Source organism: Glycine soja, chromosome 19, assembly GCF_004193775.1.
Source record: "Glycine soja cultivar W05 chromosome 19, ASM419377v2, whole genome shotgun sequence".
In the NCBI taxonomy this organism is placed as follows: Eukaryota; Viridiplantae; Streptophyta; class Magnoliopsida; order Fabales; family Fabaceae; genus Glycine; species Glycine soja.
In genome coordinates, this window is record NC_041020.1 from 38,932,185 (window position 1) to 38,949,860 (window position 17,676).

General features: G+C 27.6%; 1 protein-coding gene and 1 long non-coding RNA gene across 2 annotated transcripts; one reads left to right on the top strand and one right to left on the bottom strand.

Annotated features, from left to right (window-relative positions):
* LOC114399922 lies at nt 1-3,434 on the bottom strand. Its single transcript, XR_003663863.1, has 4 exons — nt 3,010-3,434; nt 2,849-2,905; nt 395-1,775; nt 1-296 (listed from the first exon to the last, which is right to left on the bottom strand). It is a non-coding gene; the product is annotated as an uncharacterized LOC114399922 (long non-coding RNA).
* Nucleotides 3,435-16,323: 12,889 nt separating this feature from the next.
* Nucleotides 16,324-17,207, top strand: LOC114399069 (sigma factor binding protein 1, chloroplastic-like). Its single transcript, XM_028361171.1, has one exon. The coding sequence runs from the start codon at nt 16,478-16,480 to the stop codon at nt 16,991-16,993; it is 516 nt and encodes a 171-aa protein (XP_028216972.1). The 5' UTR covers nt 16,324-16,477; the 3' UTR covers nt 16,994-17,207.
* The last annotated feature ends 469 nt before the right edge of the window (nt 17,208-17,676 follow it).

Below are 17,676 nucleotides of genomic sequence, written 5' to 3' on the forward strand. Positions count from 1 at the left end.
CACATGGAAGATCGTGAGTACTCCTCATGACACATTCACAACATGAAGGGTTTTTGCCTGCATAAGCTACACGCTCATACTCAGCACCAATTTCATTTAATGCGTACCTTGATACCATGCCAAGTAATTTTTTGTACAAGGTTACTTTAAACACATGTCTAACCACGTGCGTGCTTGTCTCAAAAGATGGTTTAATCTGGGTGTGTTGAAGTGTCATCATATTATTCATTGCTTCTCAAACACTGCATATGTCACCAATAGAGTTTTGTAGGAGTCTCTTTAGTGACCAAAGAACCCTACAGATGAAATATACAACAACATGTAAACAACCGCATCATTTTCATTTAAGTCAATACTTAAACAAATGAACACAAACAAAAAATAATATTGATACCTGTTAGTGGTTGTGTTTCTTAGATGCATCACTTTGTTGGTTCATGCTTTCACAAATCTTTCTTTGTGCGGAATCACCCATGTTTGACACACATAGTCCACAAACATAGGTCATAGAGAGTAAGTCATTTCAAAGTTTTTAAGGTACTTATCAAAAGAACTCTCACATGGACAGTCAAACAAACTCCCCCAAGCCTCCATCATATAATCCCATGCATTCATTTAAGCAACTAGGGTTTTTCACTTTGTCATCACATTCTTGTCAATGTGGAATCGACACAACATGTTCGTAGCATCCAGGAATACAGTTTTCACTGCATTCATCAAAGAGAAATCCCTGTTGATGATAATAACCCCGGGGAATGCATCAACTCTCATGAAAAGACCCTGAAACCACTGTAGAGCCCAAACAACATTATTAAGATGTTCTTTTTCCAAGTAAGCAAAAACAGCGAAGAATGTCATTCTTGTTGGTGTAACACCAACAATATCAAGCAACGACAGTTTGTACCTATTTGTTTTGTAGGTATTGTCGATAAAAAAACCAAATTACAAGAATTGTTTAACTTTACTGCATCAGGATGACTCTAGAACAAGTCATGTACAACATTATCATCCTTCAACCTATGCCAGTGAATATATTGATCTCGATCAAGCAACATATTCCGTTGTTGCATTTTGGTGTTACTCCTTCTTATGGAAGAACGGTAAGCATGTCTTGCATTGTAAATTTGTTTGATTATTGTATAACTGTTGTCATTGTATTCCTTCAACGTCAACAAAATATTTCTTGGCTCCACCATGAACTTCATCATATCAACAACAACAATCTTCTCATCCATTGTCAGTCGACCCACATATGGATGCCCAACAAATGACTGCCATTTTGTGATTGTGAACCCCACAAATTAACTTCACCATCTATCATTCTCCTCCTGAAACTGGCTTTGCATACAACTTAAATGGACATCCACATTTTCTACTGTTAGTGCATGTTCTTACCAAATTATGTTTTTTAGGCCTATACTCACCACACCTTTTGCAAGTTATCAACAGAAATGAGACTCTTCCTCGAACACCAGTATTGGTGTTTGACCTCATTATAATGACAACAAATCCAATGTCATGAGTCAGCGATCGAGCCCATTGTAAAACTTCATCACGACTAGCAAACAACTATAACACAATTCAAATAAGGTGTGACATCAGTAAACATTTATGTAATATAATTGTTGTAACAACAATAACAAATAACACAAATACCTAAGAGGTATTAAAGGCATCAGAACAATCAACATGTTCTACTTTAACGTCAACATCTTCCTCATTTTCAACATTCATGTCAACTTCTTCAGACATCATACTATCATACATCCATTGGTCTTCGTCCATTTTAATAAAACATTTAACAAATTCAATTCAATGACAAAAAATTATACAATAAATTCATTTGTTATTAACACAAATATAACTATTTACAAAAAAAAAAATTACTACACATTTTCATTAAAATGTCATATAAATCTAATAAATACATTATTCAATAAAATACATAATTCAGTTAAACATGTAAATACATAATCATTGTCATATAAATTTGTTTAATCATTAATCATTACTATATTAATTTTTAAGCTATATAATGTTACTTAATTATTAATCGTTAGCATTTTTTTTCTACCATTCTAATTACTTAATACATTTTTTATATCACTATAACAAATAATGTCACCAAATCAAATTTTCTGAAATGACTAAAACTAGTCAAAAAAATTTAAAAAATCCGAATCTTGCTCTTCCTCAGTATTTTTCATACCTAACACCAATGATAAAGATTTAATTCTACATTTGCTAACATAAGCAAATTCTGTGGATTAAACAACATATATACCAACTGACTGAAAAAATATAGCATATATACCAGATTAATTACATGCCACACTTTTTAGAATATCAAACACCTACCACCAACGAATGTTACCAAAAGACAATATCACCATTGGCAAGCTTTGAGTGTAGGTGATATTTAGTTTTATTTAAAGTTAGTTATCTTGTCCAATAAAAAAATAGTGTAAAATTAATTTAATTTACACAAAATTACTTTAATAATAATAAAATGTATCAAAATGAAAATACAAATATTTAAAACAATAATTTTAAAAATGTCAAAAATTCCTTTAGTTAATAAACAAATATTTTAATAATAATTTGCAAATGTTTACAACGGATGAAAAGTCTAATTTGCAAATGCCTTTGACGGACAGGATGGCAAGGTCTGGAATGATACGTTCCAACCACCTTCGATCTCCATACATCTTGCTCGTGATTATATGCGTAACGAGAAGCAGGCCACAAAGGAAAATGACCACAATTATACACAGAATAATGACCACGGTAGCATAATAAAAAACAACACCAACCAAACAAGAATAAGCACAAAACTAAAAGGACTGACCTCCCTCAGATCTCCATACATCTTGCTCGTGATTATATGCATAACTAGAAACAAGCTCTAGAGAAAAATGACCATAGTCATACACAGAATAATGATTGCGATAGAATAGTAAAAAACAACAACAACTAAGCAAGAACAAGTACAAAACTAAAGGGACTGACCTCCCAAGAAAATATGTTACTAACCAAGACATCATCACTAAACCATATTAATTCATAGACATTTCAAATTTAATACTTATAGATGAAACCCCTTCATTTAATCCATTCCTATCATTTGCATCTACCTCTTCATCAATATGTTTCATTCCTAAACCCAAAATTCCCACTATTTATATCAACCCCAACACAAATCACACTCAAACAGTTGTAAACTACCGACAAAATACAAAGGTATAAAAGTACATAATATAACAAACAAAATATTCCCTATTATTACAATAAACAAAAAAATGAATAGCATGTAACAAAAAATATGAGAACAAAAACAAGGAACATTATATTGGATTACAACACAATGGATAACCTGTGTAGATAATATACAAGAAGCCTATTTAGTTTCGAAAACAACTTACAACAAATAACACATCGCTGAACAAAAAAATTGACACAAAACATACCTCTGATGTATTGGTGACGTGGATGACACAACAACCTTTCAAAAACGAGGTGCTAAAATAACATTTTTTGAATAATGCAATGACAAACAACTTGTGTGACAACCAAAAGTTTTATCGCGCCAAACAAACCTTCAACGAGGGCAAAACATCTTTAATTCTACTTCTCTTATATGCAATTTTTTTCAACAACTACAGCCTCCACCCACACATCCGAAAAGGGCACAAAGGTAAAGCACTCTTACATGACATATTTGTCTTTTTGCAATAATAAAGACATAAGGTCATCGCAACATAATTTATTTAAATAAATAATTTAATCAAAATTCATATATACCTCCACCAAAATCACGAAAAAAACTGGACCACCGTAGCATTGATGGCTTTTAATTTTTCTCTCAATATTTAATATAATGGGAATACTTAAAAGCTTGAAAATGAAATCATGGCGCACATCTTTGAGCACGTTCACTCTAAATTGAGAATAGAGAGTTGACAAAGACAATCAACCCTGTCTTTTACAACTACTCATTAATTTTTAAACCTACTCTGATCTGATCAGATGAAAATTTAGACGCGCATAGTCTTTTTCTGTTTCCTTGGCATATTTCGTTTTCTAACCTCGTGAAATATCTATCGAGAGCTTAATGAGTCACTTTCTTAAATGGCTGCTATCACACTGGAGCCTAAATTAAGGACTATAAATAGTTTTTTTATTTATTAAAATAAAACGTTGAGTAAGGACCATAGTTGAAATGCCGACTTTGTTTTGCCGTTGGTACAGTGATACTTTTTTTTTTTTTTTGTGGAGCAAAAATGGAAAAAGAAAAATATATCACCTAGACAGCCTCCGGAAGAGGTTAACGTATTGCCATGAGGATAAGGAATCACTTTAATTTGGTCATTTCATTGCATCCAATTCCTGATGACGAGAGTTTTTCATTATTTGAGGATTACTTTTATTTAATTTAACTTTTCCACTTATTTGAGGATTATAAGTTTATAACTTCCCTAAGCAAGCACTTCATTGGAAATAGACCGGGACTGATTCAACCTACAAAAACTAACTTGATAAAGAAGATTGTTTGAAGTCATGTTTTAACAGATTCCTTACATTAAAGACTAAACATAGGATGATATGAATATTTTTTCTTAAAATATGGCAAGTAACCCTATTGGACATAAAGACTAAATATTTGTGAGTCACTCAATATTAAGATTAAGATTGAAATGAACTAAATCAACTCCCAAATATAGTCGGCTAAAAGTCGATTCTAACATTTGAATAGGATATGTATCAAGTCTCATAGGCCATAGATGTTTCTCCTGTCCAACACTACTTTTTTTTGTTTATTGGAATAAGATTTTTGGAGTCTATCTATCTAAAGAATAACATTTGATAGGATATGTATTTTGACTGTATGTTTAATATCTTCATATGTGAAATTTTTGGTTGACTAATATCCATATAATAGTGTTAAACTTTTTACATAAACATATTATAACTAATTTATTAAATATATTTTCATTACTAATTTTATTAATTAATTCATGAATAATATCATAAATTAAATTAGTTTTAGTTTTTTAATGGAAGAGACTGCAAATATTATTCAAAGGAGACAATACTGTTAAAATCATGCAGAATCATTATGAATGATAAATATTATTTTTTTAGTATTTCACACAACTTTGTATCTAATCTAAGACTTTTTTTTTCTTTTAAATCCTATAAAATTATTTTTACTTAGATATTGTATAGAATAATTTCATCAAGAAATATTTTGTTAAATAATATTTATATTATGAAGTTGAAATTTTGTACTAAGCATTAATTTAAACCTAACAGGTTAGTATATTTATTATAAAATAATATTTTAACTTTATGTTTAATAATTTCATATACAAAACGATTAATTTTTTTTTTTTGGGCAAAGTCCACATTTATGGTTCACGGAAAACAATATTCTTCTAGTCAAATAAGTCTATTATGGGGACAAAATCATTTTTCTAGGTATTTTACACAATTATACACTTAATATCAATAATTTTTTGTTTAATATTAATCCTATAAAATCATACTTAGAAATCATATAAAATAATTTTATAATTATTTTTTTGAATAATATTTATTTTATGATTTTAAACGTTTTATACTAAAAATTAATTTCAATTTAATTATTTAATATATTTATTACAATATAATATTTTGACTCTATGTATAATAATTACAAGTATGAAAATTTTGTTGATTAAATAGTTGTATAATAATGTTAATTTTTGACATAAATGTATTATAGTAAATATATTATAGTAAAAATAATTCTTTTTATTTTTCAATCCTATAAAATTATTTTTACTTATAAATTGTATAAAATAATTTTATAAATAAATATTTTATTGAATAATATATAAATAAATATTTTGTTAAATAATATTTATAAAATCATTTAGTTAATAGATTGTTATAAAATAATATTTTGACTTGATGTTTAATAACGTTAAATTTATATTATATATAATATAAATGTATTAAAATTAATTTACTAAATATATTTTTATTTTAAAAAATTGTTTTAAATTACATCATCAATGACTTGTTTAATTAAATATAGATATTTTTTAAAGTAGAGTCCAGATGTATTATAAGCAATTTTAATATGTTTATGACATATAATATTGTTATAAGTCCTTCATAAACAAATTGTTGAAATATTTAGAGAAAAATATTATTTTTAACTCAATACATTTTCTTCTGATGGATAATATTAAAAATTTATAAGAATTCATCTTACCCAAATACTTACTAATGAAATATAAATTGTCCATTATAGAATAAAATAACAATGTATAAGTATTCAACTTCATAGCGGCGGATCTCCACCCTGATCACTCCATCCTCATCAGCTTCCCTTTCAAAATATATATAATGCATTGAGCAGAACTCCATCTTTCACTGTTTTAATTGCTTCTTCCACGCTAAACACAAACCCATCTTCCTCCTCTTTCACCAATGTCACTCACCCTCTTAAGCACCACTCTCAACGGAGGAGAGAAAAACACCACGAGTGATGTTGGGGTTAGAAGTGTGCTTCAAGTCTCTTAAAACACAGATCTCTTAAACTTACTAATTTGAATGGAAATGAACGTAATTTATCTGAAAATTTAATAAAAGTACAAATATTTTTAAAATGTCATAGAAAAAGTATGCGATCAATATTAAACATTCATAATTTTATATAACAAATTGAATCATAATTAAAATTTTCATTTTAAATTATTTGACATTTTACAACTTTAAAAAAATTTATTACCCTTTTTATAACTTCAACCTTCTCTATCTAAAATCTAAATCGACGTTCAACATTTTAAAAATATACAACAATTAATTTAATTTTGTATTGTAGTGACTTTTTTAATCTTCATATAGTAACCCTAAAATGACATTTATTTGAAACGACAGGAGTAAATAAAATGGCCAAATTAAGTATATATCCATCCGCCCCACATGTATTTATTCACGTACCTTGAAAGCAGAACGTGTCAAATCGTTTCAGTGTCTTAGCTTGTTGGATGCAACTTGCATAGCAACAATATATGCAAATTGATGGAGAGGCAACTTGGCATTTGGTGTCTGCTTGCTGCCAAGTGGAAGTAGGGTTCATGAAATGTACAGTGATTTGTGATTTAATTAATAGTGCATACCAGCATCTAAGTCCTAGTTGTTATTAGGTTGGCCAAAGAAAGTAAGAGCATATTCTACAAATTCTTTTATCAAGTGACTGAGTAGTGAGTACCATGCCACTCTCGAAAATAAATATATTAAAGTTATAATAATTTTATATTAAATCAAATATTTATTTATTTTTAAAATGAATTTAGTTTAAAAGAATTGGTAATTATTTTTCATTCTCCTACATTTGTTGTTGTAAGAGATTGATGTTTCTGCTCAACCTAATGTTGTAGCTCTCTATGCATATATTTCGAAAATGTGGTAACTAAGTTTAATTTAGTATTGAGTGTATGAATAAACTAATATAAAATTATTTTAACTTAATTAATGATTTCATATTTGAGTTTGAATATATGATTATGTTAAATATTTAAAGAGAGAAATTTGTTGCCTATAATAATTTTACTTGGTATTTGAGTATAATTGTTTATTGAAGAGGATGCCTATGAGTCCTAAAAAATGGTATCACGTTATTTTAAATATATAATTACTTTTGTCTTTCCAAGAGAACTTTTACAAAAAATACGATTTTTTGGAAAAAAGAATTACAACCAAAATTTAATGGCTGCAAACCTTTAAATTTGTCTTATAATTATTTTTATATAAAAAAGTGATCAATAAAATAATTTTTCTAATTTTTCTCATTGGGGTCAGATTTAAAACATACATTTTATTTTATTGCATAAATATAAAAAAGTAAATAGAAATTTAACTATATTCGAATATGAAAGATTATAATTGTTTTAGCAAAGGATTATACTTATACATACACAAAGGGTGTGTAGATTGTCTACAGCCATAATGCTCTTACAGTAATGATTTTAACCATTGAATTTAAATTTAATGATTATTAAAAATAAAAATATAAAAATATATATTTATATGTTTAATTATGAAAGACTAATATGTTACTGAAGGGGCGAGGCCGTTATACTGTGAAGAATCTAAGTCCACACAAAAGGGCATACTTAACTATAATAATCGAATAATAAAATTAACACATATATACTATATATGATTTGTGAGTAGCAATTTAGTTGTAGTTACCTGGACATAAGGGCATCTTAGTCACAGACTCTTGGCCTGAATCAGAGATCTTTTCCCCCAAAAGTTGCTATCATCTTTCTCTTTCCTTCTCTCTGTGCTCTATTCTCTTGCTTGTGACTGTGAGTGCCTATATCTTTATCTGTACTCTCCTAGGGCTAGCTAGACTTACTCGGCTTGGCTGCTAAGCCTATATATATGTACTACTTGTGCAATGTGTAGGTGTTTTATTGGGTTATGATTTGTCATTTTTTGTAATAAAAAAATATTTGTCACTTTTATAGGTTTAATTACTTATTTAACTAGTTCACAAATTTATATTTGTTATTATACTTACAAAGCATTCATTTCAGTCTACATATTTTTCAATTTCTTTTAATCTCTATAAATACCATTTTAATCCTTTTTGATTTCTATATTCTAAAAAATTAATATTATGAAAGGGGTAAAAAATTAGGAACAGGAGGACGTAAATATACAAAATTAAAAGAGACAAAATCTACCCAATATATCAACATATTTATATGTAATTTTTTTTTAAAAGATGCACCCCTGGTTATAAATGTGGATCAGCTCACAAAGTCTGAAAGGATTAAAAAAATAGTATGTATAAGATGTAAAATGAATGATTTTTAAGTATATGAACTTAAAGGTATAATTTATATAATTATAAAGACTAAATTAATAATTAATTTTTTTATATCCTGTTATGATTTGTCTCTAATGTAATGTTTAGTTTAATTATATTTGGGTGAATTTGTGATGAAAGTTTTGAAAATTGATATAGATTCTATATCTCTATACTCTATTTTAGTTTAAATATTTTACCTCTTTTTAAACCAAACGAACTCTAAGAGACACAAAAATTTCTTATTAATTGTGTCCTTTTAAAAGATAATAAAAACAATTGTCATATTTTACTTTTTTTTCATCCGCCATCATATTTTACTTGTAAGAATACTAATAGGGTGGGAAAAAGGCACAAATTCATTAGTTTTCTTCTCTCATGAGCAATTTTGGTATATAAATTTCTTTTTGGTGGAATGTTTTGGTATATAGATCTCATTCTCAGATGTTAGCTAAGTTAGATAATTCAATGTGAATACAGACACTCTATATTGTAATTCCCATTATTTATAATAAGAAAATTTTCCATTTAATATGTTACATATAGAGAGGCCCAATCAAGTGAGAAATCTTCTAATTATAAGAAATAAAAATTATAAATCTAAGTCATAAAATATGCTCAGATTAATTTGGACTGATATTTTTATTTTTATGGAGAGAGATTAAAGAGAGTACTTTTCAAAATTGAGGAATTAAAAAAACATTTAAATTTGGAGGAATTAGTTAAAACAAATATGATCCAAATTTGAGAGATAAAAAAACATATTTAAGTTTATGTTCAAAAACAATCTCTTTTAATAATAATTTTTTAAAAGTACCCTTTAAATCAATGAGTCAAATATATTTGAAATTAGTATCCGTAGATTCTCCATGACAAGTTATTAGTTGGATTAATAAACTTAATTCCAATCATTAAAACATATGCTCTTGACTTTTGTTTGGCATTCAAAAGTGTGTTTTTGAATTAATATATGTTAGCGTGATTGGTATGCCACGTACGACAATTGCATCCTTATCTTTTCTCATATGCACAATAATAATTCAATAAAAGAAAAATATCACGAGTTTTTCTGTTGAAAGAGTGAGGGAGAAACCTAGTAAAAAATAGAACAATGGGTACTCCAGTTGTTAGAATTGTTGGGAAATTTCATCATATTAATTCCCTCTTCTTCCGTTAACTCAAAATAGGTATTAAGCAGAAACGTAAAAAAGTCTTGTAGGCCATACTTGGCCAAGCCCTAGTACAAAACAACATGTTAACATTGATATACATGAAGAGGAGCTTTTAAAAAATATAATGGATAAACATACATAGTTAATACTTACATGTGTTAAAAAGGAGGATAAATTAGATGAAATCAGAATATTTTCTTCACATTACTGTCTATTTTTATTATCCTAATACTAGATTATTTGGCCACCAAAGAATCCCCCTACTTTAAAAGCTCTCGTCTCTGACAATGTTCAGAGAGCTGCTGCTAGGCCTCTAAGGCTGCCTTAGTTTTTTCGTTATCTTTCGGAATTTCGATTGTGTAAAGTTTACCTAGTCTAAAAGAAAATAACAAGTATGTGCACGATATTATAGGATAAAAAAAATTATATGATGAAATTTCTTTAAAGTATACGTGCGTATAAATACATGTATATGTTGTAGAAAGAAATCCTACATCTTGTTAATTAAAATAAGTGTTTTTCTTACTCTTAAATAAAAAATTCTGACCATTAATTCATATTCCATTTTTTTAATTTATCCCTTCGGTTCCAAAATAATAGTGATCCTATATTATTTGATAAAAAAAATAGATGAAAGAGAATATTAATTTTATAAAATTAACCTTCTGTCATAATTAAATTATTTTAAAATTTTATAGTTTATAATTAATAATTAATATATAACTATATATAAGTAAAATAATAACAATTAATATTATATTAAAAAAATAAAATGAGAATGGAAAACTTTTTTTCTTCTTATTATATGATAATTATAATAGGATGGAAGAACTATCCATTAAATCCTACATTTAGATAACCTTTCCTTGAGGAAGACGTGTCGTTTTCTTATCAAACCGGTGTAATAATTTTAAAGACTGTTAACATCATATAAATTTTCTACAACTTTTTAATTCAAATAAAGTCAATGCACGTGTAATAGAAAACATAGATATACTGTATATGTGGGTTAATACCTTATGCTTGCAATCTTTCCTCTTTCTCACAGATCAACTCTTTTGAAAGTGTTGAAATTTTATCTTTATCCTATGGTTGGATTGGAATCTTTAAACAAATTGGGCAAGAGTCCTGACCAGTAATGTGGGTCAAGGCTAATTTTCATTTCCTTCAAGAAATTAATAGTCAATAATTGACTCATTCAATACAAAAACAAAATTATTGAATTTAATAAATTTTCTATTTTAGGTTATAAGCAGTGACAAAATCAACCTAGATCCTAAGAGTACCAATAAAAATATCTACAAACATGGAAAATAATTAATTACACTATTAAAAAAATTATTTTCAAAGATAGTTCTTTGTGATTTTTGTACAATGATTTATAATCATTTTTTAAATCACTTTTGTGAAAAGTAAACACTTTTTATGACGGTTTATAAACTATCTCATATTTCTTCTTTCTACATCAATTCTTCATGAAACCGTTTTAGAATTTGTTTTCTTAAAAAAAAGTAAAAATATTGATGTTTCTAAGACGATTCATTGAAAGAATCGTCTTAGAAAATCTACTTTCTAAGATAGTTTCTTAAAAAAAACATTTTAAAAAATCTACTTTCAAAGGTCTTAGAAACATCAATTTGTAAGATAGTTCTTCCAAGGAGTCGTATTAGAATTATTTATAAAATTGTCACCGTCTTAACTTTTAGGACATTTTTTTGGAACTGTCATCGTTTTGACACTGTTGAATTCATTTTTTTAGCAGTTGCTCATTTATTGAGATTCGGGATGGGTGCGGGGTATTTATCCAAATTTTTTTGCAATAATGAGTGCCCTGCTATGACATTTACACATTTAGATACTTTAGATTCAACCTCAACTATGCTCCAATCTGAAATTATTGGTGAAGAACATTATGAGACTACAAGTGCGAGTATTATAGTATTCATCTTGTCCCACTTGCACATATATTAAATATTAATATAATTAAAATATGTTACCTAAATAAATAATTTATATTATACATACCTTTTATAAATGAATAATTATATTTTCCTAATTTTACAACTAACATTAACGACTTAACATAAAATAGTGAACCCTAGTGGCTAATTCAACATACCTTATATTGAATTTGTTTCACATTCTATTTAAGAATATTGAACTATTATTTAATTTTACGTATAAACTTATGAATTTACTTTTACCTATATAAAAAATAAAAGATAATATTTTCTTGGTCCTAATTATAAGAAACATACCACTACTTTATTGTTAAATTTCATTTTTATCCCTAAATAATTATGAGGTTTATTAATGATATGCATTCATAACTTCTCCATAAAAGTGAGTGCATTTATTGAGCTGTCAACAAAATAATATATACTGGTTGGCTAAAAATTATCTTTAAAAAATAACCACCTCTTAAACTATTTAATGTCATAGGTAGTCTAGGAATAAAATTAAAATCTTTGAGAAATTAACTAATCTAACCACTTATATTGGTTTTGATGAATTAAGTAATTGTTTCTTATATATAGGATCGAAAGTAGTATTATCCATGTGTGAATCTTTTTAATGTTATATTTGGATTATTTAAGAGTAAATTTTCAATTTACTTGTAGTAATTTTTCTAATCAATATATTTATATTGATTTATTAACTTTATACGGGTCACAGGTGTGGATATGGGTATATAGGTATCCAACGAGTATATGGAATGAGAATTAAAATTGCTATCGACATGGGTATGAGACCGGATACAAACATTTTTTTACAACGCGGGTATGAGAACAAATACTATAAGATCCTACCCAGATCCCACCTAACGTTACTCCCAAAAATATTAAAATGTAATCAAGCATATTTCTTTAAAAATACATAGGAATGATATTTTCATATTATTTTTGGAATGTGAAAAGATTTCATGAAACAAACACCCCCTTAAAGTTAAGTGAGATAAAAAATCATTAGAATTTTTTTGGTGACTAAAATAATTAGAGTTAAGTGTGAAGATTTTGAGTTTAAATACAATAATCAATGTTAGGCATGACAATAAAAATCAAACCATGTTGGTACCCGTCTGATCTCATCCCAAGTTTGACAGGAAAAATTGTTTTAATTGGAATCGAGTTGGGTTTTTCTTGACTTGGGGAAACAAGGGCGTGTATGTCACTCCGTGTCCTTTTCTGTATTGGCTCCCACTACTTATATTTTTTTATAATTATTAATAATGTTGTTATATATATATATATATATATATATAATGTAATTGTTAAATATATAATTATGTAATTATTTTATATTATTTTATAATTATTAAAAATGTAGAATAATTATTTAAGAGTTGAATAAATAATATTATAATTATAATACTAATTATAAAAAAAATTAAAAATTTATATATTTAACTAAAAATATAATTTAATTCTTAAATATGTTTATGCTATTTATTGTTTATTAAATTATATATGTATTGGTTGAATTAAAATATAATTAATAACCTAATCTATGATTTATTTTAATTATATGAACAAATATTTAAAAAAAAATGAGATGCGTTCCCCGAATCCAATAAAAACTAATGTGATTGAGTTGAGTTTCATTTTTTCATCTCTATCTTTTATAAACCCAAATCCGAATTCGCCCTGTCCTTTTCGGGGACAAAGATGGAGATAGATGACAAGTCTGTCTCTCTCCCATTGCGTTGTCATCCCTAATCAATGTATGAGTTTTTTTTTTCTTTTTTAAATGACTTGCTTACATATCATTTGAATCTAATATTTAAGAAATGTAAATGATTCTTATAAAATATTATTTATCGAAATTCCACAACATGAGCATTATATAATAATTGATAAGATAACATCTTTTTAATTAAAAATGATACTATATCCATCTAAATTTGAAGTTGAACCTTAAAGAATTTACTTGAATGCAACTTCCAAGTGATTCCTAAATTGAAACATGCAAAAATATGTTTGGAAATCCAGTTTTAAAGAGAAAGGGAGATATGTTTTTTTTTTATTTTTAATGATAATTTATCATTTTTTATTTTATTTTTCAAATTATTAAATTAAAAGTATTTATTAGAAATAAAAATAATAGGGTATAAAGTATCAAAACAAAAAATGAGCCACACATCAAGATTCTCTTTTTCAATATTTAACAACAATACACACTTAAGCCTCAAACTCAAAATTACCGGTCAAACTAAGACTCTCCAACAATCGCGTGTTAGTTATTCTATGTGATCAATTGTAAATAAATCAAACCTTTAAAACAACGAGCTAGATAAACAAAATAAGTTCTAGCTAACTATTTTTTTAGTAGAATGGAAAAATTGAAAAAAAAAGAGATAAAACTTATGTTAATGTTTCGACACTTTTAGGATTATTTTGCCATTAAAAGTGGAAAATTTATTTCCATAATTAGCACCAATCTTTAATGTCAATTTTTATCATACAATTTATCAAAATAAACATTTGATTTTAATAAAAAGTTAATACTTAAACGCTTAAAAAAAATTACATCCGTGTTTTGTCCTCAAAATAAAATAAAAGCAAAGATATAATTAATTATTAGTATGTTTGAATCGATATTTTTCAAGTCCATCATAATTCTCAATTAACACAAAAGCAATTTTGGTTTTTTTTTTTCTTTTTCTTTAACATGATCCATCGGAAACGTCAAATCAAACGTGCTATATAACAAAATTGATATTTTCACATTTGTTTATTTTATAAGTTATTTTCACTTTTGTTTACATTTATTATACTTTCCAAATCCCTAATCTTTGCTCTTGACTTTTTTCACTGTTCTATCCCTTTCATTTTCATGCATCACCTCCAATGTGAGAGAACATATTTTGTAGTTAGAAATAGTAGGAGACGTAAAAGAGGGTACACTATTAAACAAAGGTGAGCAGCACTTGATTGTACCCGAGCCAACTTGGGAAGTGGGACCAGTGGCCGAAGCCGAGCCAACACGGCTCGGCTCAGCTTCGTAGCCAACTTGAGCGAAATGACGCCATCTTGGATTTCACTCATGACGTCATCACATCTATCCCCTCCCTTCCTTGCGCGCCACGTGGTGTCATGATTATTCGTTCTCAATCATTTCACTCGCACCCCGCGCGTGTTAACCACCTCAGAAGTGTTTTACATTACATTTTGTAGACTTATGGATAGATTTTGCATTCAATGCTCACCAAACTTAGATTCAAACTAGCCAATAAAAACGTTGGTGTTTAGGAGAAATTTTATGTGGGCATCGCTCTCCCTTTAATTAAAAATTATAAATATAACATATATATTGAATAGTTATTATAGAGATTCATAAGTTTTAATGTAAATATCCACTTTTGAGATTATTGTTATGAAAACTTTTTGGGTTTGCCTTATTTCGCAATATTCCAACGATATGAATTAATTATTTAAAAAGAGTTTATTAATTTCAATACATTATTAATCTAAATGTTTTATATTATTAATCAATTAGAAATGAACTTAAATATGATTTTTAAGTAATTATTACAAAGTTACTAATAATTTTCAATTATATGTTTATTCATATTGGATTGAGTATAAAAAAATATTTACATTATTAATATATTTCAATTAAATTCTTAAATAAAATAATAAGAGTATTTAATATATATCACTTTGACTTAAATTAATCAATGTTTCAATTAGAATTTACAAACTTCATTTTATAAAAACCATTTTAATTAAAAATGAATTTGAATAGATTAAATATATCTATACATATTTATTTGAAAGTAATTCTAAAATAATGAGTGTTGTTTAAATAGTATTAATAAAAATTACTTTTAGTTGTAAAAAAATACAAAGTTTTTTTATTAGTTGAAACTAAATTTAGAACACGAGATTTGGCATCAAACTAATGCTTGGAAATTATATTTTTATCTTCTACTTTTTTAACAATTATATATTAATAATCATATTTTTTGAAACTTAAATCCATAAAATTTTACATAACGTATAGTATATATATTTTTTTTTAAAAAATATAGACTATAAACTGTTCTTACATTTTAGTTTCATACTTTCCTAACGTTACAGTTAGTGATATTAAATTTTAAAATCTATATATTATGTGGATAAATCACATTAAATAGATCTCAAGTTGCACGGGTAATCTTTAGTGCAAGAGAAAAAAACAAGAACAAAAAACGAAAAAAGCACGCGCCAGTGTCGGCTGGAAGTTGTGCCCACGCCAAACCCATTGCTCTCACCTTCTCTTCGTATTTGCCCCAACCCAACCCAACCCATGTTATCATTTTCCCCTCCCTTTATTATTCCACCAAAACCAAAACCCCTTTATTCATTTCATTTCTCTTATCCTATGAACACTCATTATCCTCTTCTCTAACAAAGCCATAGTACGACACTTTTAGTTCATTAGTTCTTCTTATCCTATGGATACCATTCGTACCACCACCATCACCCGCGTGCAACAAACAACCCCAACAAAGAAAACCAAGCCCAAGAAGAAGAACTCACCCCACCCAGTGAAGGTAGTCTACATATCCAACCCCATGAAGATCAAGACCAGCGCCTCCGAGTTTAGGGCTTTGGTGCAAGAGCTCACCGGCCAGGACGCCGAGTCCCCACCAGATCCCTCTCGCTTCCACGGCCATCACCCCGATTCCTCCTCCTCCGTCGAGAATGTCGAGAATATCGAAGAGGAGGAGGAAGAGGATAATATTCACCGTGTGAATTGTGTTGTCCCTCCTATGACAGCAACCGATGAGATCAGTCTTCTCATCGGCTGCTGCAACCAGAACGGACAACATCAGCCTTCCTCAATGGAGAGTAATAATTTCCAGCTGCTGGACGACGATGACGTTTTCACGCCCCAGATGATTGAGAACATCTCTGCCCTGCTCCCAGCAAGTGTATTCTATGAATCCCCTCATCTTAATCACTGGTGATACCACGGATGGATGCAGTGTAATTAGTTATTATATTATATTACGTTCCTTCTCCTCGGTAAGGTCAAACTCAAATTGAAAAAAGTTAGTTTTCTCTCCATGACTCCATCTATATAAACAAATTGATGGATAATAATTGTACTTAATTGTTGATTTTTGACCATTAATTTGCGAGGTATATTATTGCTTGTTTATATAGTATATAATTACTTTATGCGACTGAACCTGAATGTTGATTAATTAACTATACCTTAATAATGTTAACTTTCTTCTTTTTTGAATGTGTTTTTAATTATTATTTTTATGTATGGTTATCATGAAAATGAAACATTACTAAAAATAAATATTTTTAAAGATGATTCTTTGTGGTTTTTTTCCAACCATTTTAAATCGTTTTTAATCTGTCGTCATCAAAATTCAATATTTTTTACAACAATTTTTATATTATTCTAGAATCTCAAATTCTATTACATCATCGTATTTTTTTTATTATCAAAAAGTTAAAAATTAAGAATTTTATGACGATTTCTAAAAATCAATGGTGTTTTTTTTAAGGTTTGATCATCTATATATTTTTTAAAAGCTATAATAGATTATTTTAAAATATTATCTATACAATTTTTTTAAAAATTTATCTATATAAATTATTTAGTTAAACCTACTAATAATAAAATTAAAATAAT

Bases quoted from the DNA above. Each gene is read 5' to 3' on its own strand.
- LOC114399069 (XM_028361171.1), top strand. From the start codon at position 16,478: ATGGATACCATTCGTACCACCACCATCACCCGCGTGCAACAAACAACC.